Raw genomic sequence first — 25,171 nt, 5'->3', positions numbered from 1 at the left:
TTCTCTCCGCGATTAGAAGATGCAAACGGATAGATATGTTGGAATAAACGAATTTGAAGCCCGAATTTCAGGCGCCGAGGGAATGGTGGAACACGCGAACCGTGCGCCTGTTTGAAAAAGAAGGTCCCACCGCTACCCAGCAAGTACTGTATTACCATGGCTTTCGGGGAGATCTGTGATGAAATCTATGGAAATCACTTGCCACTGACCCGAGCCACCGGGGGAAAGGTGTATAGCAATCCGTCGCGGCTTAGTAAGGGCCGGCTTTAGCTCTCCAAGCGCACGTCGCTTGACACCCCTTTATGTATGCCTCAATGTCCTTGGTGCATGGTCGCCACCAAAACTGCCTTCTAAGTAGGTGAAGCCGTTTTTCCAGAAATCCAAAGTGTCCTGCTTGTCCAGGCTTCATGACCAGCCATTAGAACCTGCTTAAGTAAGGCCGATTGGGCGTACCAGCATTCCTCACCGTCTCCACTCCCCCCCTTGTAACTTTGCAGGAGGGGGTCAGATTCCTCCTTGGGAACCTCACTTGCGGAGTCCCGCCCCTCCTCCAGCTGATGTAGAAACGGGGATACAACGTCCGGCACCTGTAACGGGGAATGTTTCGCGTGACTGTTCACGGGATCGGGTTACCGTCAAACCAAATTGAGAAGGTGTGAGAATGGTACGAGGCATGGCTGGCGTAAGGAAGTGTCCGTCCCCCTGGGGAGAGGCAGGATGAGGGCGTCAGCTAATTTGTTACTATTACCAGGGAAAAAATGGACAGTGAGAGTTGAATCTGGAAAAGAAATCCGCCCATCACTTAACTGTTAAGCCAGGCTTTGACATTTTGAGTGGAGTAGACAAAGCTGCCAAGTTTTTATGATCGGACCAGAACTGGAACGGGCGCACGGCGCTCTTCCAGCCAATGCCACCCCACGTGAACAACGCCTCTTTAATGGCTGCAAGTTTCTTTATCTCCAACCGGTCCAATTGAGTTCAGGGCCGGACAGTTGATTTAGATAAATAAGCACCGCGGTGCAAGTTTTGTTATCTTTATTTTCTGCAGAGTGCTGCTCAAAGGGCTTTATCGAGCATGCGACATGGACTGATGAAGGCAAAAGCAAGGATCTGGGTGTTTTCAAAATAGGTTCACTAGTGAAAGCTGTCTTAAGAGCCTGAAAGCGATTTTTTTGACACTCAGGGGACTAAGAAAGGGGAGCCCCGGGTTGCCTACCCCGACGCTTCTGGGGTCACTTTCCTTTGGTTAGCGCAGCAAATCTGTGAGTGGTAGAGCAAGCTTGGCAAATTGGGAATAAAATCTCGATAAAAAGTTCGTGAAACCTAGAAACGATTGAAGTTCCTTGACGGGCGGTGGGTATCGATAGCCAATTCACTACAAGTCTGCGACTTTCTGGCGGGTCCATCTCTAGACCCTCTGGGAGAGATCCGATACCCTAGGTAATCCTATGGAGGTTTGGTGGAAAGCACATTTGGACAGTTTTGCGAAAAGAAAGAGTTATCGAGCAAACGTTGCTAACACAGCCCTGACCAAACGTTCATGCTCTTTCCATCGCTTTGGGAATAGATGAGAACGTCAGTCCAAATACACCACCACCCCCTTAAACAGAAATTCTTGTAGAACGTCGTTGATAAGAGACATGAAAGCCCCTGGGGCACCAGATAATCCGAATGGCATTACAAGATATTCATACTGGCCAAATTTGGTATTAAATGCTGTTAAATGCTCGAGAAACCCTCAGCAGCATTCGCGACTTTCGGGTAATAAGCCTCCCTCAGATCCAGTTTGGTAAAAATACGCCCCTTTCCCAAGGCATCGAGCAAGTCCTTGATGAGGGGCAAAGGGTATTTATTTGACAACGAAACAGCGTTGAGATCACGATAATCAGTGCATAGACGTAGGGTTCCATCTTTCTTTTTTACAAACAGAACGGGTGCTGCATGGGTGCTCTTTGTGGCTCGGCGGATGAAACCGCAAGCCAGATTCTTATCGAGAAAGGCTTGAAGCTCCTTTTCCTCGGCTGGGCTCATCCGATATATTCTACCTTTGGGAAGTTGTGCCCCTGGGACCAGGAGGATTGTACAGGGTGTGTCCCTTTGCTGGGGAAGTTGATCGGGCTAATTCCCTGTTCTGCAAAGACCTTGGCTAAATCCCAGTACTGTTTAGGAACTCCGGCCAGTTCTGGGCTCGGGTCAATACTAAAGCCATTGCCTTGGGCGACTTTCGGGATCTTCTTTAGCCTCGGCCGGTGGCTCACCCAGGTGCATGTGATCCCTACAAGGGGGATCGGTGAAGCGGATCTATGTGTTGCCCCCCCCCAGAAGATGGTGGGTCTATGGGAGAGGAGCCAGGGTATGCCCAGCACTATGCGATGCTTCTTGGGCCACTGGAGCCAAAATGAAGAGCCGTCCTTCCCAGTGTTCAGCACATCGCAGAAGCACCGGTTGGGCTTTGAAGCTGGCCGGACCGTCGGTGCCCAGCAGGCCGCCACCCATTTGAGTAAAGGGAACTGGTTTGGCCAGTGCTATACGCTCGAGCCCCAGCCGCTCAGCCACCTGAGGTTTCATAAGGCAGTGGGAGCAACCGGAATCTACGAGCCTCGTACAGAATAAGGGTGTGCTTGGAGGTATTGGGTTAGCGTGGTCATATTAGTTATGGGGGCTCCCTCTTCACTCACCGCGATCTACGCAGGGAAATCCTTCCAAGGACCAGATGAAAGGCTCACCCCTTCAGGTTCGCGTGTCATCGATCTCTACTGGCCATCATAGGAGGTTTGGCGCAGCTTCTTGAGGCCCCCGAGGGGCCCGGGTTTTGCGAGGGAGTCCGCGCTGACTTATGGGGAGCGGGGACAGGGCGCCTTTGGTTTTTTGGGCAGTTACTACCATGTGGGTCTGCCCCTACAATATAGACACAAATCCAAGACGACGACGGCGCTCAGAGGTGGATCTGAAGGTCGCAGTCCTGCACTCGCCTTCTTCGGAGGGACGGTGACCGTTGAAGCCGGTTTGGCAGGTTTGGCAGGAGGTTTGGTCGGAGCGGTTTTCCCCATCTTGGATCGATTAAGACGGGCCGCAATAAGATTACTGGTGGTAATCCACTCCGCGATGATCTGGGGTTCACGTACCATGCATGCCCAGGTGCAGATTTCCTCGACAGCGTCGTGGAAGTATTCACATTTCATGCGTTCGGGCCAGTCCGGGAGCTTGCTCGCGGCCAACCGGAATTCTCGGGCTTAACTCTGCAAAGGTTTTGTTTCCCTGCTTGAGAGTTTTAACAGTCTTGATGGCTTTGTTCACCTCTTCCGGATCTTGAAAACGGAGTCGCAACCCTTGAAGTAAAGCTGCCACGGTTTGCAGTTCAGGGGCCCCTGGAACTTCATGCAATTCCACAAACCATTCCTCCACATCTCCATCCAGCACGGACCCGATGTCACGCACTTTCTCGGCTTCGGACCTATAAAGATCATCAAACTCAAGCATGTGCGTGTCAAGTTGTAGGATGAAGTATGGCAATCTGGAGGCTGTCCCATCAAAACGTGCAGGGATGTGAGGGCTTGTGCAGGCGGTGTTTGCGCCCCTGGACCGGGGGCTGGAGGTTGCACCGGGAGCAGGACTCTACGCTGGGGTAGGGGAGCCTTACGATCCGGGACGATGGGTCGGTGAGTCGCACCACCGGTGCTGGGTTGAGCCACTGGTGGCGCTTCGAGATCTCTCCGGAACGTCGCCTCCCTTGCCGCCAACTCCCTCAATGACGACAGGTGAGAGCCTCACATGCTGCAGTCTATCCCGTTCTCTACGTTGCAATTCTGCCTTGACAACTCCTTTTTTTGGTTTTCCAGCGCTTTTAAGGCATTCGGCATGCTGGAGCTCGAAATGGAGTGTTCGGCGACTTGGTCACGGGAGGTGAGGTCTTTGAGGAACTGGTCTCTTAGGACGTCTTTCTCCCAGGACAGTTCCACTTCCACGGCTCGGCGCTGCTGTTCACGTTCTTGTTCTAAGGCTTCACGCTCTTTCTCGAGAGCCATCCGTTCCTGCTCCCAGTCCCGTTTGGTTCTCTCGAGAGCCTCCATCTGTTCCCAAAGATCCGAAACCAGGGGACGCTGCGTGTGTCCGCTGTCGATAGGGCGGTAGCCCCTATCAACTCAGGTCTGGAGGCGCTGGCAATCGCCCTCGCATGGCCTCCGCTTCGAGATCCGATAAGTCCGGAGGGTCATGGTACAGGCATCTTCTCGCTTTAACGCGGAGTCGGAGTCTGGAGGTTTTAGGTAACTCTAACACTTCCTCCTCAGAGTCCTGGGTCGTTGGGGGGCGCGTAGCCTTTCGGGCGCCAGCTCTAGTGCTCTGCCAGTGATCTTTGGGAGGGGGGGATCCTCGAGGTATTGATCCAGGAACCTTGCCAGGGACTTCCTTCTGTGTCCCTGCGGATGGTTGATACCGCGATTTCCTCCTCCACCCATCGCATCACCGGTTTGTAATCCACATGTTGGCAGGTGGTGATATGTTGCCCCAGAGGGGCGCGATCCATCGACACTCCACCACCAGGATCGTGAGAAATACTGGACGCACTTCCAGGCGGCCGGCCGAAACCAGGCGCCGAGCCATCAGGGCTTCTTCCAATTGCTCATGCAGCTGGAGGAAGTTGCCAGCTCCGGCTGGAGCCTATAGCTTAGAGAGGGTCACCAGGGAGACGGGTTCCGCTGGCTCCTTCCCAGAGACCCGTTGCGTGGAAGGAAGATATGGAGCCCTAGCTACCACAGTCTTGTTGCCTTCCAAGCGCGACATCAACTCTCGGGTAAGTTCAATCCCTGCATGTCGCTAAGCATCAGGGATTCACAAAACGGAAGGATAATGGTAGCGATCCAAAATCAATCCAAAGATAGAGATGTGAGAATCCGCATAATGTAAGGAACCTCAAAGGACTCGAAACAAAGGAACTGAGTTCAGTACGTTTATTTCATAAACTTCGACGATCGCATTACACAGGATGCGGATTCTGACTTTCCCGGGCTTCAGGTATCGCTTTTACGGAACCTTCAGCCACCTCCCCCAAACGTCCCAGCAGGTTTCCCAAGACAGAGCAGAAACAAACTTCAAACACACAAGATAGCCACAGCAAGGTTAAGGCCCCAACCATCCCGGGCACGAAGCCCAGAATGAGGAATGCGTCAAGGCCAGGCAGAAAGAGCAGAAACTTGTAAGGAATTCCATAGACGCAGAAATAAAAGGCTTTGGTAATGAAAGTCCATTTATTAAGACATCTTAGAAAGCTCAAGTACACGCAGTGGCAGGAATGACACTTCCCGCCAGAAGCACAGGTTATAATACCATTCACCCCATCCCCCCTTCCTGATTCCCATGGGAACGGAGACTTCATCTCCCGCGCAAAGATAAAGTCTCCGCCGATGCAGCTGGCCCATCGCCCGGGTTGTGGAATGCACTCAAGGTTACTTCACCATCAACACTATTGAATCCTTTACACTCTGCCTCCCTTTGAAGAAGACCCCTTCCCCCCAGGTTTATGCGGAAAGGCGCTGTGGAAAGCCGAAATAAGGGTGGCGGCTTCACCGTTTTCGGAATAAACCCATTGATTATACCCAGAGGAATATCCCACCCAAGAAACTAAATATTGCAAGCTGCTGCGATTAAAGCGAGAGTCCAGGATAGCCGCCAATTTCAGAGTGCTTGTGGGCCATCAATAGTCGGAGGGGGCCTCTCCCGCTGGTCGCAAGCAGGCATCGGAAGGGAGATTCTCCTTGAGCAAGCTGGAAATGGAAGACAGGATGGATGTTACTAAGAGAGTTAGGCAAATCTAAGCTGGCAGTGACATCATTACTAATCACTTTGGTAGTAATTTGAAAAGGTCCCACAAAATCTCTTGCCAAGTTTGCAGTAAATTTATAACGCCTCTGAGATTTTTTGTAGATAAATACACCCAGGAGCCCACACGCAGAGGGAAAATCTGAGCGGTAGTTTCTATCCGCCAGGCAGTTTTTTGGGAGTCCTTTGCTTGCTGTAAGGCTGTCTGGACCTAATTTCCATCCCTCGGCTAGGGATGAAATCCATTGTTGGAATTCTATCCAACTAAGCCAAGTGGTAGTTGTGGTAACGGCGGGAAGGAGCGACCAGACACAATTTCAAAGGGGGTTTTCTTTGTACTACTATGAACCGCGATTATTGTAGGCGCATTCAAGAACGGAATAAGCTCGCACTCAATTGTTCCTTGGTGGTAGTTGGTGTAACAACGTAAAATACTGCTCTAGGGTTCTGTTCGCTCTCTCCGCCTCGCCACTTTGAACGCGGGTAGGGGGCGGCGACGTCCGGTGCTGCTCCCAACAATCCTGCAAAAAAACGCTTTCCAGAACTTCTTTTGAGATGAATTGGGGTCATGTCGGAGACCACCTTTAACGGGGGCGGAAAGGAGACGGTAAACATGTTGAATAAACAGCCGTGCCAACTTAGGAGCAGAGGGGATGGAAGCACATTACGGGAATAAAATGGGCTTGCTTTAGAGAATAAGTCTACCACCACCTATAAATCCGTGTTGCCATGACTTTCGGGCAAATCTGTAATGAAATCCATGGAGACGCATTCCCAAGGGCGGGAAGCTACCGGGAGAGGTTTCAAATAGTCCATGGGGCTTTCCCCGGATGGTTTTGGCTTCTGCACAAAACCGAGCAGCCTTTAAATGTAAGTTTCCTCAATGTCTTTTATACATTGTGCGCCACCAGAAACCGCTCTTCGGCGCGGCTAAGTGCAGAGTTTTCTAAAAGCCAAAATGTCCAGTCGAACGGGCATCGCGGGCAAGCTTCAAGAACTTGCTGTGAGCCATGGAGGGGAGGCATCACTAACATTCCCCTCCTCACAAACTCCATTCTCCAAACGCAACTGGGAGTCCCCTTCAGTCAGCTGGCTCATGCAGCCTGGGCCTCCTCCAATTCCCGCAGGAAAGGAGAGACGAGACTGGGAACGGGGGGTGGAGGGGAGGCGGACGCTTGAGATCCGGGTGACAGCCAACCCCAACTGGGAGGGGGAAAGAACGGTGCTGCGGAATGTCTCGCAAGGCAGCTCCACCCTCCTCGGTAGGCGCTGAGCTGGCTAGCCAGTTTGTTGGTTTCCCCAGGAAAAAAATGGACTGTAAATGAGAAACGCAGGGTAAAAGAAATCGGCCCAACGAAGTTGCTTCGGCGGACATCTTGAGGGGGGTGGAAAGAGCCGCCAGGTTTTTATGATCCGGACTCAAACTTGAAAAGGATTAGCCCTCTGCAGCCAGTGGCGCCAAGTGAGAGTAAAGCGCTACTTTGATGGCCGCAGTCTCTTTGTCTCCCACAGTCCAGTTGAGTTCGGCACCAGAGAATTTTTTAGACAAATAAGCACACGGAACCAGTCTTACCATCTTTATTTTTTCTGGGTAACAGGGCTGCCCCGAAAGTGCTTTGGTCCGAGGCGCCCACGTGAACCACAAACGGGAGATCTGGGTCAAGTGCTTTAGGATAGGCTCGGTGGTAAACGCAGATTTTATTAGGTTGAAAGGCTGTTTGACATTCCTCAGACCAGAGAAGGGGGGCCCCGGGCTTAAGCGGACAGTGAATCTTTACCCTTAGTGCGTAAGAGGTCTGTGGAGGAGGGAGAGTCAGTTCAGCAAATTGGGGTATAAAATCATGATAGAAATTAGCAAAACCAAGAAACGACTGGAGTTCTTTGCGGTTGGTGGGGGCAGGCCATTGGAGGACTGCATCACCTTTTAGCAGGATCCATTTTTAAGCCCTCGGCCGAGATTCGGTAACCCAAATAGTCAACGGAGGTCTGATGAAAACAGCATTTGGAGAGTTTGGCAAAGAGAGAGTTGTCAAGCAAGCGTGCCAATCCCTCTCGGACCAACATTTCGTCCCCTTCTATCGTTGGCGAGTAAATTAAAACGCCATCTAAATATACAACAACCCTCTTTGGTACAGTAAATCATGGAGAACCTCCGCGATAAGGGCCATGAAAGCCTCCGGGGGCCCCACTTAACCCGAATGGCATTATTAAACATTCAAACTGTCCAAACTTTGTATTGGAAGTTTAGCTGCGTTCATATCCTTCAGCAAATTTAATTCTGTAGTAAGCTTCTCTCAAGTCTAATTCTAGTAAAATAAAGCGCCCTTTGCCGAAAGTGCATCGGTGCCATCCTGATCAAAGCGCAAAGGATATTTATTGGACAGGGAGACCGTGATTGAGACCTCTTCGATAATCTGTGCAAAGCCGTAAAGCATTCCATCTTTCTTTTTGACAAACAAAACGGGAGCAGCTGGTGTGTGTTTGGTGCAGTTCAACGTATGAAACCGGGCGAGCAAGGTTCTTGTCTGGGCAAAGCACGAAGTTCCTCTTCTCCCTCATTGGGACTCATGCGGATCTTTACACCTTGGGTAGTTGTGCCCCTGGTTGTACGACAATTTTACAGTCAGTGTCTCTGTGGGTGGCAACTGATCGCGATTCCTGCCTTCTGAAAAACTCTGGCTAGATCCTGCGATATGCAGGCGGGATGCCAATAGAATCGGAGCAAATCACTCGAGGAAGCCAGAGAGGGGGTGTGTCAGGAGACGCTGGGTTTTCTTCCCAATTCATCTGTTCACCGGAGGGGGTGTCAGTGAATGCTAGGAGCCTTTCTTTCCAAAATGAATTTTGGTTCATGTAACAATAACCAAGGCATGCCCAAAACTATGGAGGTTTAGCCACTGGCGCCAAATGAAACTAATTTTCTCCCAATGGTCGGCGCGAACGGAGGAGAACCGGCTGTGTTTTGTACTGGCCGGTCCTTCGCTTCCGAGGGGCTGCCGCCCATTTGGGGTGAATGGTATGGGCTCAGCCAGGGGACGTCGGTCCAGACCTCGCGCCTCTGCCCCCTGGGGCCGCATTAAGCTGTGGGAGCAGCCGGAATCCACAAGGGCCGCAGGCTATAATGCGAGTGTGTTTAGCTGGGTTGGCCAGAAATGCTTGAACAGTAATGGGAGCTGCTGCCTTCACTCACCGCTGTCAGGAGTCGGGCCCATGTCCATGGGGGCTGAAGAAAGGCAAACAGCTGCTTCCCCTCCTCTGGGTCGCCTTCGGTCACCGCTTTAGACGAAGCCAGTGGAGGCGGCCCTGACTCATGCGTGGTGGTTTACCGACGGAGTGCGCGAGCTGGAGCTGTTGGTTTTGCTTCTGGGACAGTTGGCGGCTAGATGACCTGGCCCTCCCGCAGTAAAGACACAACCCAAGTCGGCGACGGCGCTCAGAGGTGGTTTCGTAGAAGCGGCTGGGCTTGACTTGGTGGGCACGGTAGTGGTTTCGGCTGGGCGGCCTCCTTGACGAAGCGATTCCAAACGAGACGCCACTTGAGACCCCAACTGGATCCAATCTGCAATGGTACGAGGAACCCGGATTAAAACACAGTTTCATCGTAGCTTGCTATCCACAGCATCCGAGAAGTATTCGTGATCTCATGCTCAGGCCACTCAGGAGGAAGCTCCAGCAGCCGCATCGACGAAATTCACGGACAAATTCTGCAAACGGGCTGTTGCCTTGCTGGATGGTTTTGATGGTGCGGATAGCTTCATTCTCGGCGCCTGGATCTTGAAAGCGCCTGCGCTTGGAGGAATGCGGGCACTGTGCGAGAGTCCTCATCCTGCAAATCCAAAACAGTCACCTAACCAGTCGGCTGCCGCCCCATCTAGGACTGAGCCGATGTCCCGTGATTTTTTTTCGCTGAAGTTCAGACCGTAGAGATCATCATAGTCTTCCGGGTGGCATTGAGCTGTGCAAGATGAAGTAGGGAAGTTTGGAAGCCGGGTCCCATCAAAACGGGCTGGTATCGGGGGCCGAAAGTAGCCCCTGTTCGACGGCTCTTGGCGCCTGCTGGGGAGGTGGCTAGCGCCTGGCTGAGCAGGTTGGGCAGGCGGCTGTTGTACAGGGCTGGAATCGGGCGCTGGCGGTGCCGCTGGCATTTGGGTGGCAGGACCCAGGTACGCGGCCCCTGGCACCGCATGATCAGTAACAGCATAGGTTCCAACTTGCGCCCTCTGGTCTGCTGCCTCCTTAGTTCCCTCTCCAAAGCAGCCAGCTCCCTCTCCTATGCAGCCAATGCATCTTGGTGCGCATGCAAAGCAGCTTTTTTCTCGCCCTAATTTAAGCAGTTCGTCCCGCTAAGGGCTTCAGTGAGTTCACTTTGCGTGCGCAGAGCCTGAACGCTGCTTGCCGTTGTAAATCCAGTCTGGACTGTTCCAGGACTTTATCATGGACTGACAGATTCTTATGTATTGCCGCTTGGAGCTGCTCTTTGGCACGGTCCAACTCGAGCTGGACTTCTTTGGCGTTGTTGTTCCCGGTCCCTCTGCAGGGTTTCGCGCTCTTGCTGCAACTGTGCCCGTTCCTCCTCCCATAGCTGGCGCTCACGGTTCCATGCCGCTTGGGCATCTCGCTGTCGCCTCTACTTCCTCATCCCAGTTCTCGATGGGAGAGGAAACCGGTCCGGGTTGGGGAATGCAGGCTTCTTCAGACTCTTCGTCATCAGGAAGCGAGCCCTCGAGACACCGTGAAGTCGCTGTGAAGCCACCGGTGGCTCCCTCGGAGGCACCTCAGGTGCGGTCGCCGGACCGGGATGGGGGGGGTCCGATTGGGGAAGCTGCACGGATACCCCCTCCCAATTCCAGGTTGAGTCCCGGTGTCCTTTGGACGGGCCCCAGTGCTGTGCCGCCGTCGTTCGTTTGGAGCATCACCAAAATAAGAGTCCAGGAATCGTTCAATGGATTCCTGGGTTGCCGCATGAAAGGTGGTCAAGCCCGTCTCCTCCATGACAGGTTGCATCTGAGGTTTGTAATCCACACCAGAACGGTAGAGATCCGCCACAGGCGCTCGATCCATGGACAGCGCCCAAAACGACTCATGGAAGTCCCCATCGTCGTCAAGCCACGCCCCTCGCTCCAACGGAGTAAAGGAAGACTCGTGCTGATACGTAGGACGGGAAAGAGCCACCAGCGAGGCCCGCTTCTCCTGCCGGTTTCTCTAGATCCAGAAGGGAAAGGTCGGAGCCCTCTTTGGGGGCTACCGCACCTTCCGCAGTAACATTCAACCTCTCCATCGCAAGACAAGAGGTCCACTGCACAAGAATATAGATGAATTAGGTCATTCCTGCCACAATGTAAGGAATTCCATAGACGCAGAAATAAAAGGCTTTGGTAATGAAAGTCCATTTATTAAGACATCTTAGAAAGCTCAAGTACACGCAGTGGCAGGAATGACACTTCCCGCCAGAAGCACAGGTTATAATACCATTCACCCCATCCCCCCTTCCTGATTCCCATGGGAACGGAGACTTCATCTCCCGCGCAAAGATAAAGTCTCCGCCGATGCATCTGGCCCATCGCCCGGGCTGTGGAATGCACTCAAGGTTACTTCACCATCAACACCATTGAATCCTTTACAAAACTAACCCACACCCTTACATGTTTCTCTCTTTTTTATGTCCAGCAACACAAGTGAAGCTATGCAGGCATACATAAATGAACCCCCACAGCCATGCCAATCATCCCATGATATGACCGGCTGCATCTGCATAGCTATACAGAAGCAACCCGCAAAATTTTAAAAAAACAGAGCCTCCCTGCAATGGCAGGGCAATGGCAGGCAGATTCTCCCTGCATCCCAGGATTTTTCAAAAGGATTGTTGGTTTAGCAATGGTTGCAGGAAATAAAGCAGGGCAGGCTCATTTTGGAGGCAGGACCTATGTGAAGTCCCCCCCTCCTCAAAACAGGTTTCATAGTGTCCTACACCCATGACTTTTGGCCAGTGTGGAATCAACCATTGAGTTTCTTGGCTGTGATATCACACTGCTGACTCATGTTCAGTTTCTGGTCTACTAAGACTCCCAGATCCATTTCAAATGTACTGTTTTCAAGCCAGGTGTCACCCATCCTATATCTGTGCATTTCATTTTTTCTGCCTAAATGTAGTATCTTACATTTATCTCTGTTGTTTGTTTTGACCCAGCTGTCTAATCTGCCCAGGCCCTGTCTTCTGGGGTATTAGTAACCCCTCCTAATTTGGTGTTATCTGCAAATTTGATTAGCATTTCCTCTATTCCATCATCCAAGTCATTCATAAAAATATGCTTCCTTCACTCTCTTCTCCTTTGTCTTATGAATGGATTCTTTTTCCTGACATGATTTGATCAGTGCTGTGGCATTATATGTACGTACACATTAATGTCACAGCCAACATTTGAAAGCAGTGTTTGGAATGTGCAAGTCCTGATATGGTCTTGCAGGTCATTTATATATAAGTTAAATAGGTGTGGGGCCAGCAAGCACCCCTGTTTGACTCCTCTTGAGGTAGGTATTTTGTTGGAGAGTGAACCCGAATGGTTCAATTTTACCTGGCAGGAGGTTGCACTATACAGTTTCCGAATTAGCATGAATAAACGAGGCTCCATGTCCATTTGGTCTAGTTTGGACCAGAGAAGGGTCCTAGGGACACAGTCGAAAGCATTACTCAGATCCAAAAATGCTACGTAAAGTTTATTTTGTCCTTGGTTGGTATATTTGTCCACAAGAAAAGAGAGAGTGAGACAGTGGTCAATTGTAGATTTCCTGGCTCTAAATCCACTCTGTTCTGGACCTATAATCCTGTCTTTTAGGTGATATGTATGAAAGGGGTGAACATTGCTGGTATTACAACCTATTTTTAATGTTAAAAGACCCGTGTTCAACCCAGCAACTCTTCCTTGAATGTTCATGGTGATAATTTATAAGTCTAGTTCAGGGGTCGGCAACCTTTAACACCCAAAGAGCCATTTGGACCCATTTTCCATGGAAAAGAAAACACTTGGAGCCGCAAATACTTTTTGACATTTAAAAAGAAGATAGCACTGGATATAGTCTGGCCCGGAGCCTGTTCAAGTACCAGCTCACCAGCTTCATCCCCGCCAGGAGGGAAGGTGGCAAAAAACGTCACTTCCGCCCACCTAAACCTTCTCTGCGCAAAGAGATCGAATAACAAGAGTTCCACGCAAAGTGGTCACTTCGGGTTCTCATTAGACACCGTTATGCGGAGCCAAAGGAAAGAGGGAAAGCATCGCGTATAAAATGGAAATGAAATGGGACTAGGCTTGGAGGCTCGTTGTCTCCAATGCCTTTTATTCCCTCCTTCCATTTTATTTTGCTTTGCCCTTTCATGGGCTATTCAGGTCCCAAGCCACGCGGAGCCGCAGTGCAACGAGGAAAGAGCCGCATGCGGCTCTGGAGCCGCGGGTTGCAGACCCCTGGTCTAGTTCCATTTCTTTCATAATGTATCCTGTGCAGCAGAGTACAGACATCTGTATGAGTTTGCAGTAAGAAAGTCCAGAATTATTGCTAAAATGAAGGGTGTGAGTTGGGGGGGGGGGTAATTTGCAAAGTGAATATAAAACACTACCTGCTTGTTTGTAATGTAAAACTTTGATTGGAGTTAAACTGGAGAATTTTTTTATACTTAAGTATTAGTACATGGTATAGTGTCACACCCAAGCTGCTCTGAAAAACTGAAACCTGTGTATTGTCAAACATATACACTTAACCTATTCACCCCCTGCATACTCACTCTCAAAAAGCATGGCCTTCCAGATGGCCCCACATTGCCCAAGCAGCATCAGAGTGCTCCCACCAGCTCTGCCAAAAGGAAAATGGCCGGGCCAGAGGGGACACTGGGGTGCCAACAGTTGGTCGCACCTGTAAAAGGTGCCAGGAGATGGGCAGGGAGAGGATAGGCAGGAGAAGCAGTGAGAGAGCCATACCGTAAACAAGCCCTCGACTCAGGAAAGAGGAGGCCAGAGTGTGGGAGTCTACAGAGAAAGGCCAGTGTCCTGTGGTGAACCGCAGGGGCCAGTCATGGCCCAGGAATGTGGCCAGATCCCTGTGGTCCCAGCAAAGGATGATGATGATCATTGTAAGGGCCAGTGGGGCCAGGAGGGGACAGAGGAGAATGCACAGAAGGCTGGGAGAAACTCCCACACTCTGAGGCCTCGGGCCAGAAAAGCCACAGAAAGGCCTAGGGTCCCAATGCAAGCCTGCAGAGGGCAGTCCAGGAGAACAGAGTGCCAGCCCTTCTCAGCATGAAGGGCAAGCAGAGTGGACACACAGTGGGGAAGCACGCTGGTGCATCGGCACCCTGCAAATAAGATCCACAAGAGACTTGGCTGCAGATCAGAGGTCAGGCACCAGGTCTGAGGCCAAAAAAAGAGGTCCCTTGGAAATGTCTACACAAAATAGAAAAGATGGAGGCTCAGCAGCAAGAAGGGGGTGTTCACAATACAATCCTAAATGAATTGGTGACAAAGTTTAATCCAGTTTCTTAAGAAGGTACTAGTCTGCAGAGCAAAAGAAATACTGAGCAGGTGCAAAGAAAGAGATCAGAGAACAACATAGATACCTGGAGAGGGAAAATATCTGATTATCAGATTATTATTGGCTTTCTTTAGAACTGGCAGCTTGAAATGCCAAAGTGTATGGGGGGAAAAATGACCAAGGGAAAGACTGGCTGCTTTCATCTTAGTCTTGCATATCCTGGAGAGGGAAAAGGTTGAGAACAAATGAGTAGCGTTACGAGAAACTTGGGATTCTCGGCATAACCAACAGTCAAAAGAAAGGTCCCCGCAGCTTTGCAGATCCTTGCTTTAAACATCCCATATTTCTTATTCTACCTTCAAAAGGAGAGCCACAAAAATAGAAATAACAGCTTGCTGTTATATGAATAAAAATTTCCATACTGCACACCAGAGGAATTGAAAACAATTCCAAGGAAGCCAACCAATACTATAGCCCAAGAAGCTAGCAGGCACTCCGAGGCAGGAGCAATGAATTCTCATCAAAACAAAGAAGTTGGAAGCATGCAAAATAGCAGGCAGCGGTTCTCAAATATCCAGCTGAGACAAAGGCAGGCCCTTTGGTCGTTCTCACACCTGTTAATCTGAAGGGAAAAATTCCGCAGGCACGCAACTGAATAAAAGGAGGAGTTGACAGGGCGAGTGCCAACAATCTTTTTTGCTTCATCTAATTATTCTCTTTACTACAGCCCCTCCTCACCCCTCACGGCAGCTGCACTTGGTTTTTTTGGACTACAATTTGTTATGGACTACAATGTCCATCAGCCCCTGCCAGCATGCTTCTGGCAGGGGCTGATGGGAATTGTAGTCCATAACATCTGGAGTGCCAAAGGTTCGCCACCACGAACCTAGGAGATTTATGTCTATCACTATGGTGGTACAGCACCAGGAGAAATTGTGGCCAGGGCAAGGGGGGGCGGGAGAGTGGCGTAATCGCAAAACTGCAACATGCTTTTCAGTTGCCTTACCAGAAGTGATGTAGTGGCATTGGGTGATGCCTAGCCCTGCCCCCAAAATCTCTCAGGGGAAACCACTCGATCAGGATATCTGTAAGTCAAGCTTAAAAAAAGAAAAGATCAGCATATCAGTCAGTCAAGAGGGGGAGCATTTAAAATGTCCCTCATGCAAGAAGAAATACCTCCTTTGTGTACTGGAATGAAAGGCTGTCAGCATCTTCTTCTTCTTTTAATTACCTGGGGGTCTATGCCAATAAAGGTTTGCACTAAAAAAAATTATCTGAGGAAGATTTTCAGAAAACTTCAGGAATGCTTACAACATAGTAATTGCCAAACTGGCAATGAAATTTTATTTATTTACTTACTGACACTCAAAGTAGATTGTATTGAACAAGTCCAATACAGACAATAGGATTGGACATCCAGTGTACTGGGTTTTTAACTATAGAAGTCTGAAAGTCAATAGAAATCTGAAACAAACCTGAAACAAAACATAAGCCTTTGAACGTGATATGTTAAATGGGGTAGAAGCTTCCTAGTGTGGACTTCATTTACAGTGCTAGGCAGCAATTCCGTAGTATAGGGCACAGTCTTTATCCCTTTACCAGTGAAACTTTCTGAACCATATTACATTTTTAATCACATTCCTTTAAAAAAAACTTCTTTCCATGTATCTTCTACACTGCTTGGTACATATAGGTCAATTACCCACTAGCTCTCTGGCATGTGGAGGGACAAGAAGTGCGTCGGGGCAAGACATCTGATCCCAACATGCTTCCTGTCTGCAGCACATTGAGAGAGAAGACACGATTTCTTGTCCCAACCCACTTCCTCTTACCCCATGTGTGCTTCTCTCTTTCCCTGGGGAAAACAAGAGCACGTCTGGCATGACTTTTCACACCGCAGTGGGGCGAGGCTGGGGAACACCAGCCGTGGGTAGCCATAGACATTTCCTTCAAAGTCATGTCATCGGAATTTCTGACCCAAACACACCCCAGCAGTCAAGTTTAAGAGTGCATCCTGAGTCTGATAAATCTACCATTTGTTTTTTTTTGTTTGTTTGTTTTTAATCCAGTATCTGACACAAACAAGACTATCAAGTTGCTTCCAGCTTTGGTGTCTTTCTGGCAGGCTTGTGTCAGAATGTCTTCTCATGTGGGGTTCTGCCATCACAGTTAACCTCTCTGCTCCTGCAAACAGTCTGCATACTTTTAAATATTGAGGCAGGAAAAAGAGTTGATCCCTTTCTTCATGGCAAATACAACATGGACTCTGGATCTTAGGTGATATCCTCACTGTCGATTAATCCTGGAATCGTCACCCGAAATATCCAGGTTCCCTTGAGATCTCCTCACAGCCAAACATATCAGTCCCATTTCTGCCCCCCCCCCCCCCTTTATCACGGGATTTTCCTGGACCTGCTTGTATATGCACCTTTTTGAAAAAACACTCCAATGGGAACTAATAGAACATGGGGGCTACACATTTGAGGTTCCATAACTTTGGCCCCCATGAACCAAACTTCACCAAACCTGGGTGGTATCATCATGAGTGTCTCCTAAAGATACTCAGAAATTTTGGTGCTGCTAGCTTAACAATTGCACCCCTGAAAGCAGGCACCCCCCCCCCCAAGGGGCAGGCCTAGATGTCTTCACTAGAAACATGCTGCAGTGAGGATGTTGGAACCTGGATGAAAAGCTGCTGATTCTTTTGAAACTTGGTTGTATCTAGATTAAATTTTCAGTGAGAATTCGGCCTTAATCTTCATGATTTAGACCTCCTTTTTGCCTTATGCTTGTGGCATGAAAACCACTTCTACATAACTTCACACACTACCCCAGGCAATGTGGGAGGAGCCTACTTTGGCACGCCCCCATCAGTGTTGTCCAATAAAGGAGGAGCCATAGTAAAAGCTCCTCCCATGTGGCCTGGGGCTTCTTGTGCTGCTCCAGCAGCATGGAAAGGCAAACACCCCCCCCCCTGCCCTTTTTTCAAGTGGCCAGATATTTACATCATGACTGAAAATTATGTAACAACCAAGGGGTTTCCATTTTTTTCTCCCAGAAACATATATGTGTCGTAGCAGATTTAAACACTGAATTGGGGAGGAAAAGGGCGGGGAACAGCCTGGTTTTTGTGTTGTTTTCCTTTCATTCTTTCAATATTTTCCACCCAGCAAATTATCAGATGATTTTAATGACTGTTATTAGATAATGAAAGCAAATGAGTTCTGCCTTTCATTGTTCAAACGTCATTACAGGGTTGCACAGATAATGTAATATCCATTCTCACACATAATTGCTACAGCATGTTAATCACCCAGCCTGGTTTGTAGCTGGCAGAGAGTTCTGGATGACGGCCTGTACAGGAACAAGGCTGATGTTATGGTTATCTCCTATATCCTGGTGGCTTAATTTCCTGGAGTTTTTTGTCTGGTGAATCACTTCAAGGTTAATTCCATTCAAGTGTGACAATTTCTCATAGATTCTCCTAATTTTTGCTGTTGAACAGCACGGTATTGTACTTGCCTTGAGGTTACAGTGGACCAGATAGTCTTCTTAGGTGCTACATAGTGATACAACAGCAAACCTTGCCCCCTGTCTACCCTGCCTATCTTGCTTGCCCTGCAAAGGTAGCAGAATAGGATGAGAGAATCTTTGAAGAGTGGACTGTACCTCCTGGGGCTATAAGTAGGGGTTGCCATTCCCAAATGTTTGCCCTCATCTTCACAAAGTCTCTGCGGCAACTATAGAATAAGAGAGAAAGAGCTACCTGCCTTCTGGACTGAAGAATTATTGGTGTAATTGGTAATTGGTATATGAATATAACTGGTATGTGAATATAATTGGTACATGAAATTATGTATTTGTATGATTGTGTACATTTTATGTACATTTATGTACATTTTTATGTTTTCTTTGGACAGGAAAGGATGGGATATAAATCCAGTAAAATAAAACACGTACCATAGATATTTAATTCTTCCCATACACACTCACTCACTCTCACACTCACTCACTCACTCACTCACTCACTCACTCTCTCTCTCTCTCTCTCTCTCACACACACACACACACACACACACACACTTTGACCTCCCCTGTAGATTCTTTGTACCCAACTGCCCACAATCAAAGAAAAAAAGGGGACAGAGACTTTAAATTAAAGATTGGTATCACGTAAGCTACATGCTCCCTATTTGGAAACCTGCTAGACCAGTGGTTCTCAACCTTCCTAATGCCACGACCCTTTAATACAGTTCCTCATGTTGTGGTGACCCCCAACTTTAACATTTATCCATTTTACAGATGGTGAACACTGATGCAGAGAGTCTTAGGTGACCCCTATGAAGAAGAAGAAGAGTTTGGATTTATATCCCCCCTTTTTCTCCTGCAGGAGACTCAAAAGGGGCTTACAATCTCCTTGCCCTTCCCCCCTCACAACGAACACCCTGTGAGGTAGGTGGGGCTGAGAGAGCTCTGAACAGCTGTGACTAGCCCAAGGTCACCCAGCTGGCATGTGTGGGAGTGTACAGGCTAATCTGAATTCCCCAGATAAGCCTCCACAGCTCAGGCGGCAGAGCTGGGAATCAAACCCGGTTCCTCCAGATTAGATACCCAAGCTCTTAACCTCCTACGCCAGTGATGGCGAACCTTTTTGAGACCGAGTGCCCAAATTGCAACCCAAAGCCCACTTATTTATCGCAAAGTGCCAACACGGCAATTTAACCTGAACACTGAGGTTTTAGCTTAGAAAAAATGGTTGGCTCCAAGGCATGAGTTACTTGGGAGTAAGCTTGGTGGTAGTTGGTGGCTTTGCTTTGAAGCAACCATGGAACTCTTCAAATCACAACCCTAGGAGGGTTTACTCAGAAGCAAGCCCCATTACCAGCAACCGAGCTTACTCCCAGGTAAAGGATCGCGCTTTAGTTCTTCACATGAAAATCAGCGGGGTTTAACAGCACTTAACAGGGTTACCTACACTACTTCCCCAAAACTAGGTTTTAGGTTTAATGCTAATAATCGAACCCAGCAGCCCAGGCCAGCCTAGATGGGGGGGGGATTTCCCCCCCACATGACAAACTCTGCACATGCCCACAGACAGGGCTCCGAGTGCCACCTCTGGCACCCGTGCCAAAGGTTTGCCACCACTGTCCTACGCCACTGCTTCTCCTGAAAGGGTCGTTCGACCCCCAGGTTGAGAACCACTGTGCTAGACCAAGGCTGTATTTATTTATGGGGTAAATAAAGATCACAGTTTTTGACACATAAGACTTGGGTGGAGGTGAACAACCAAGGTTTATTTACCAGAAAACAACAAATTTAACAAGATAAAGATGATGTGTGGATGGCTTCAATATAGAAAGTAAAACTGGCTCTCGGGTGGAGTAAGTGAACCCTGGAGGCAGTCTTGGTTCCCCTTTCTCTGCCCAGGGCATCTCAAAAGGCTCAAGGCTGCCCTTTTCTGACACAGAGCTCCTTTCTACAGACCCTGCATGCACCAATGGTGGCGAACCTTTGGCACTCCAGATGTTATGGGCTACAATTCCCATCAGCCCCTGCCAGCATGGCCACTTGGCAGGGGCTGATGGGAATTGTAGTCCATAACATCTGGAGTGCCAAAGGTTCGCCACTACGGCGTTAAGATGTTTACTTGTCAAACAAAAATAAGTTTTCTTCCCTCAGCTGACCCTCAGACCTTCACGAAAAGCACAATAAAAAGCCTCGGCTCCTCTCCAGACCCACGAAATCCCCATTCCAAAAATAAAAAAAGGTTTCACTCCTCTTAAGCCAATGGAATTTTATGGGCTCTGATTGGCTGACAGTCACATGGATTCACGTGAAACCTAAATAATAAGGATCAGTTCAAAGTCCAGGAGGAAAGACGGGACTTTGAAGAATGATGGCCAGCGTGTCCCTCCAAGGAAACTATCAGGACATCAGGGAAAAGGTTTGCAGCCCAGATTCAGTGTCCGAGTCATCTGCTTACAGGGACAGTTTGACGAATGGTAAAGGGGATTTTTAAAATGTGATACTAAAGTCTTCTGTAACCAGGCAATACTGCTAACCCATCCCCAGTCGTGACATTGTGCTCAGTTATGTCGGCACAGCTCTGGAGAAGGCAGCCTTTTCTGTGCTGGGCATTGCGGAGCTGTGTGGTGCCGGCCACCACCCTTTCTGCCCTCCCCACCGGCATAGGCGCCACTTATCCCGGCAGGGTGGGCAAACATGTTGTCATGGGCTTGTGACCCTCCCTGGTTGTGCTCCCCACCCCCAGATTGGGCTGCCCATATTCTAAGGAAACCTGCAAGTAATATTACCTGACCCAGGTGGCTAGCTAAGCACCATCAAAAGCTAAGCACCATCAGTCCTGGTTAGTACTTGGATGGAAGACCACCAAGGAATACTTGGATCGTGACATGGAAGCAGCAATTTCAAACCACCTCTGAAATCCCGTGCATGAGAAAAAACAATTTTGCAGAGCGCGACCCCAACGTAATTATATGTTAGAGCATTGAAAAAAAAATCCCTGTTCTTTGCTTAACAGCCTTGAAGGTTTCATGAGGCCAGTAATTATTTAGATTCTGTCTCGCTGTTGCTGTTATTGTGTTAAAAAAGTAAAAAATATTTACTGTGTTCCTATGTACCTGTATTGTACAAAATTGCTTTGAAATAATTTTTCAACACTGCTATGATGCTATAAAATTCCTTGTGATTTTTTAGTCTTCAGCCTGGTGCGTACAAATTTTCTCTTATCATTATTGTGGGTGTACCTTCCCCTTAATCTTTAGTATGGAGGCAGTATTAGAGAGAGGCAGGGCTGCAAACTGCACTTCCCTATGCTACTTGAGCTCAGGTATTCTAGTTTGTGCCATATAAGGAAATAGGAAATAGACAATGCAAATCTTGTAGTACAGGAAAGTGTGTCTTGTACAGTCATAATAGGGCTATGGGCATATTGGATATCTAATTAAACTTTGTAAACTCTAAAAGTAATAAACTATTCAGTAGTGTATTATAGTCATCCATGTTATATTCATTGTGGGCATTTGTCACATTTGAATAATAAATATCTGCTTAAAATATGTTGTAGTGTGCAGATGAATTATGATTATTTAACATTGTAGTCTGTCTTACATAAAAACATTCATACTGCATCGTTTGAGTTTTCAGGCCTAATTTTATAGTCATTTTATTCATTCCATAAGAGAGAGTATTTCACACAATATTTTCCCCCCTGTCTTCTCCCAAATTCTGTAGGAAAGGTTTGGGGGAAGGGAGTTCTCAGGGGGTAAAAAAAGCTTTTCCCCTCAACCATTTTGTGGGCCTTCATATTTGCATTTGGCTGACTAAATAGCATAGTCTGGGTTGGGTTTACATTTAGCTGCCGTAGGTTTCCATAGTGGTATAAAAATCAAGTTGTCGCTTCAAACTCAGTAAGACTAGAGGATGGACTTTTTTCCCATGGGATGAAACTATGAAAAAATGGGGCCGTCCTGATGGGGGGAAAGACCGTAAGAAATTATAGAATTGTGTGTAGGCTTCATTGATCAATGCACTTGAAAAATCCTGTGGACTTTGTACTGCCTGTCGCTATTTCCCCCCATGTACTTTCAATTAAACAAACAACTTTTTGTGATCACCATCTTTCAACCACAGAAGACTCTATTTTTTCCACTGAAGCTTCTATTGACATTTATTGTTATAGTGCACGAATGAAAGAATGAGGTCGTTTTGAAGGCATCAAAAATAAATCTGAACAACATAGTCCTACGCTTCTGCAGAGCTGAAGCTAGATCAATACATAATGAATTGTTTTGTATGTTCCAGCACAAAGAACTTTAGTGCTAAGTTTTGACATGATTAACTGAACAGACAGTTCAAACACAGTTTTGTAGCTGGTTGTTTGTTTGAAGGTGCTCCCACACCAGAATTTTACTTAACCTTTCATATGCAAAGGTAGCATAGTGTCTCTACTTTAGAAGAAGAAGAGTTGGTTTTTATACCCCACTTTTCTCTACCTTTGAGGAGTCTTAAAGCAGCTGACAATCGCCCTCCCTTCCCCTCCCCACAACAGACACTTCATGAGGCAGGTGGGGCTGAGAGAGTTCAGAGAGAACTGGGACTGGCCCAAGGTCATCCAGCAGGCTTTGTTTAGAGAAGTGGGGAAATGAACCCAGTTCTCCAGGTAAGAGTTCCCCATTCATATGGAAGAGAAGGGAATCAAACCCAGTGCTTTAGATTAGAGTCAGTCACTGATAACCACTACAACCACTAATCATTAACCACTGTTGTCATTAACCACTACACCAGGGGTAGGGAACCTGCAGCTCGAGAGCCGCATGCGGCTCTTCTGCCCTTGCACTGTGGCTCCACGAGCCAAGCCGCCGGCCCCATCCTTGTCTACCCAGCAGGCAGCAGGGTGGGCGTACCAACTGCCCACGGTCGGCTGGGCTGTGCCGTGGGCTTCCCCTCTCGCCTGCCCCATTGGAGCAGGGTGGGTGCTTTCCCGGCGGCCGGCGAGGCCGAGCCGCCGGCTTCATCCTTGCCCACCCTGCAGGCAGCAGGGTGGGCGCATCCATGCGCTTCTCAGAATGAGCGGAGTAAAAGGTTAAAAAACCCTATATATATAGTGCTATCTTTATTTTAAATGTCAAAAATTATTTGCAGCTCCAAGTGTTTTCTTTTCCCGTGGAAAATGGATCCAAATGGCTCTTTGAGTGTTAAAGGTTCCCTACCCCTGCACTACACTCTGCCTACCTGACTTTGTTTTTACATTTGTAGAAGACCCCCCAAAAGACAAATGACTTGTTATAAAGAAGGTTTTTGTTTATACTAACAGTTCTGCTCTTCTTCTCTCCTGCCCCAACCCTGACCTCATGAAGCAAGAAGGTGGGGCTTAATTCTCTGCGTTGTACAAACAAGCCAGCTCTGCAGGCTCTATAACAATTCATTCATGTGCTTTTGCATTTATACTTCTATACTACACATTGATACTAAACTTGATAGAAGGGGATCAGACCTCCCTATTTGGGAGACATCTCCACAGCAGAGTCTTGTTCTGAGAAGTCTTCTGATCTTGAAATAGCTGATGCAAGACAGTATGATGTAATTTGTTTATTTATTGTTTATTGGTAATAACATGACAGCATTGTTTTCCATTAAATCTGGAAGTCCATGCAACCAAGGGATTGAATCAACCTGTTTTAGAATTCCTTTTTTTATCCTTTACGTTGTTTAAATCCACTATATGAAAAGGGCCAACTATTCTACTTCATGTTTTTAATCATCACCCTGATACAAGGCTGTGGCATCAAATCAAGCCTGCAGATTAATTCTCCTCTCCAAGGAGAAAGCAGGCAATAGATTCTGAAGACTCTCCTTCCACTGATGTCCCAGAATACTATATCATGTCCTGAGCTTTCATTTTGCAGTCCAGCTTTGTCTTTGAATTCATTTTTCACAAAGTTAGCAACATCTCAGCAAACCGCCTGTCATTCTTGCAGTGGTTTCGACAAGCCATCATTTTGAAACGGCTTGCCAATCTGCCACTCTCTGAGGTGTGGGCTGGCAAAATGCTCTGAAGACAGGCTGTGATGTCTCTAAGTGTCTTTTGGAACTGCTGAATCATTTCGTGCTTTTGTGTTTTACAGACAGTCCTGGCCTTCTGAGCCATGTCCCTGTTGGAATTAAAATTCTCGACGTCAATGACAACCCTCCAGAGCTTGCCGGAGACTATGATGTGGTTGTCTGCGAGAATGCGAAGGCTGGGCAGGTAATACACGAGTCACACACTTGGTGTCATGTTTGAAAGTAGTGCTGGGGTTACATCAAAAGAGCAGACTTTCATTTTCTATTTAAAAAAAATATTTTGGGATCTATATGCTGCCGTTCCCTTACAAGCTCAGGGGGGATTCCACCAGTACATTAAATGAAAATGCAGTCAAAGTCTGGCATGTCAACCGATCTAATAAGAAAAGGAAGGGGGAAAGGGACAAAGAAATATAGTAAGACTGTTGGGGGGTGGGGCATCTCTGTTGGAATTACCATTGTTGCTCTTAACCATAGGCCTAGTGGAGTAGCTCCGTCTTACAGGCCCTGCAGAACTATGGAGGACATTTCGAGAGGCATAAGAACAAACCAATTGCAGAGCGTTGTCCTCACTGATTTGTAACCATTATTGTATTTAGAAAAACCCTGACCTGCCTTTCCATGAAGTTTAACGAGGCCAGTTGGTTAATTATCTAGAATCTGGCTAGCTGTTATATTTACATTGAGATTACTTTGCCGTGCCGTTCTAACTTATGTTTATATATATTATTCCAATGGGAGAATGAAAACAATTTTCCAAAACATTTGGTTATTGTTTGTAAAATTATGAATTTATTTTGGTTACTTAAAAGTAAACTGCTACTCCAGTGGGAGAAATAGCCGGCTTGGCATAACCCCATTCTCTGTGGGACCAAACATCTGGTATTGCTGGAACTCCGCTTAATGAAACATTGTACATTGGAGAGTAGGATTATATACCTGGGAAAAATGTGTTTTTCCAGATCCAGATATCAGGGAGCTGACAGATTCTTGATTATCCATTTTTCAAATATCAGTTTGGTATTTAAGAACATAAGAACATAAGAACAAGCCAGCTGGATCAGAGTCCATCTAGTCCATCTAGTCCAGCTCTCTGCTACTCGCAGTGGCCCACCAGGTGCCTTTGGGAACTCACATGTAGGATGTGAAAGCAATGGCCTTCTGAGGCTGTTGCTCCCGATCACCTGGTCTGTTAAGGCATTTGCAATCTCAGATCAAGGAGGATCAAGATTGGTAGCCATAAATCGACTTC

At 47.9% G+C, this 25,171-nt stretch overlaps 1 protein-coding gene across 4 annotated transcripts in view; it reads left to right on the top strand.

The window, feature by feature from the left end:
- The window catches only part of CDH18 (cadherin 18), an 883,209-nt gene that overhangs the window by 829,401 nt on the left and 28,637 nt on the right, over positions 1-25,171 (top strand). For all 4 annotated transcript variants that reach the window (XM_048508491.1, XM_048508490.1, XM_048508492.1 and 1 more), the window contains one exon: positions 23,982-24,103. In XM_048508491.1, the coding sequence (XP_048364448.1) occupies positions 23,982-24,103 (122 nt within the window). The remainder of the gene's footprint in view (positions 1-23,981; positions 24,104-25,171) is intronic.

The sequence above is a fragment of the Sphaerodactylus townsendi genome, linkage group LG09 (genome assembly GCF_021028975.2).
Source record: "Sphaerodactylus townsendi isolate TG3544 linkage group LG09, MPM_Stown_v2.3, whole genome shotgun sequence".
In the NCBI taxonomy this organism is placed as follows: Eukaryota; Metazoa; Chordata; class Lepidosauria; order Squamata; family Sphaerodactylidae; genus Sphaerodactylus; species Sphaerodactylus townsendi.
The sequence above is the reverse complement of the archived record's forward strand: the minus strand, read 5'-3'. Positions and strand labels throughout refer to the sequence as shown.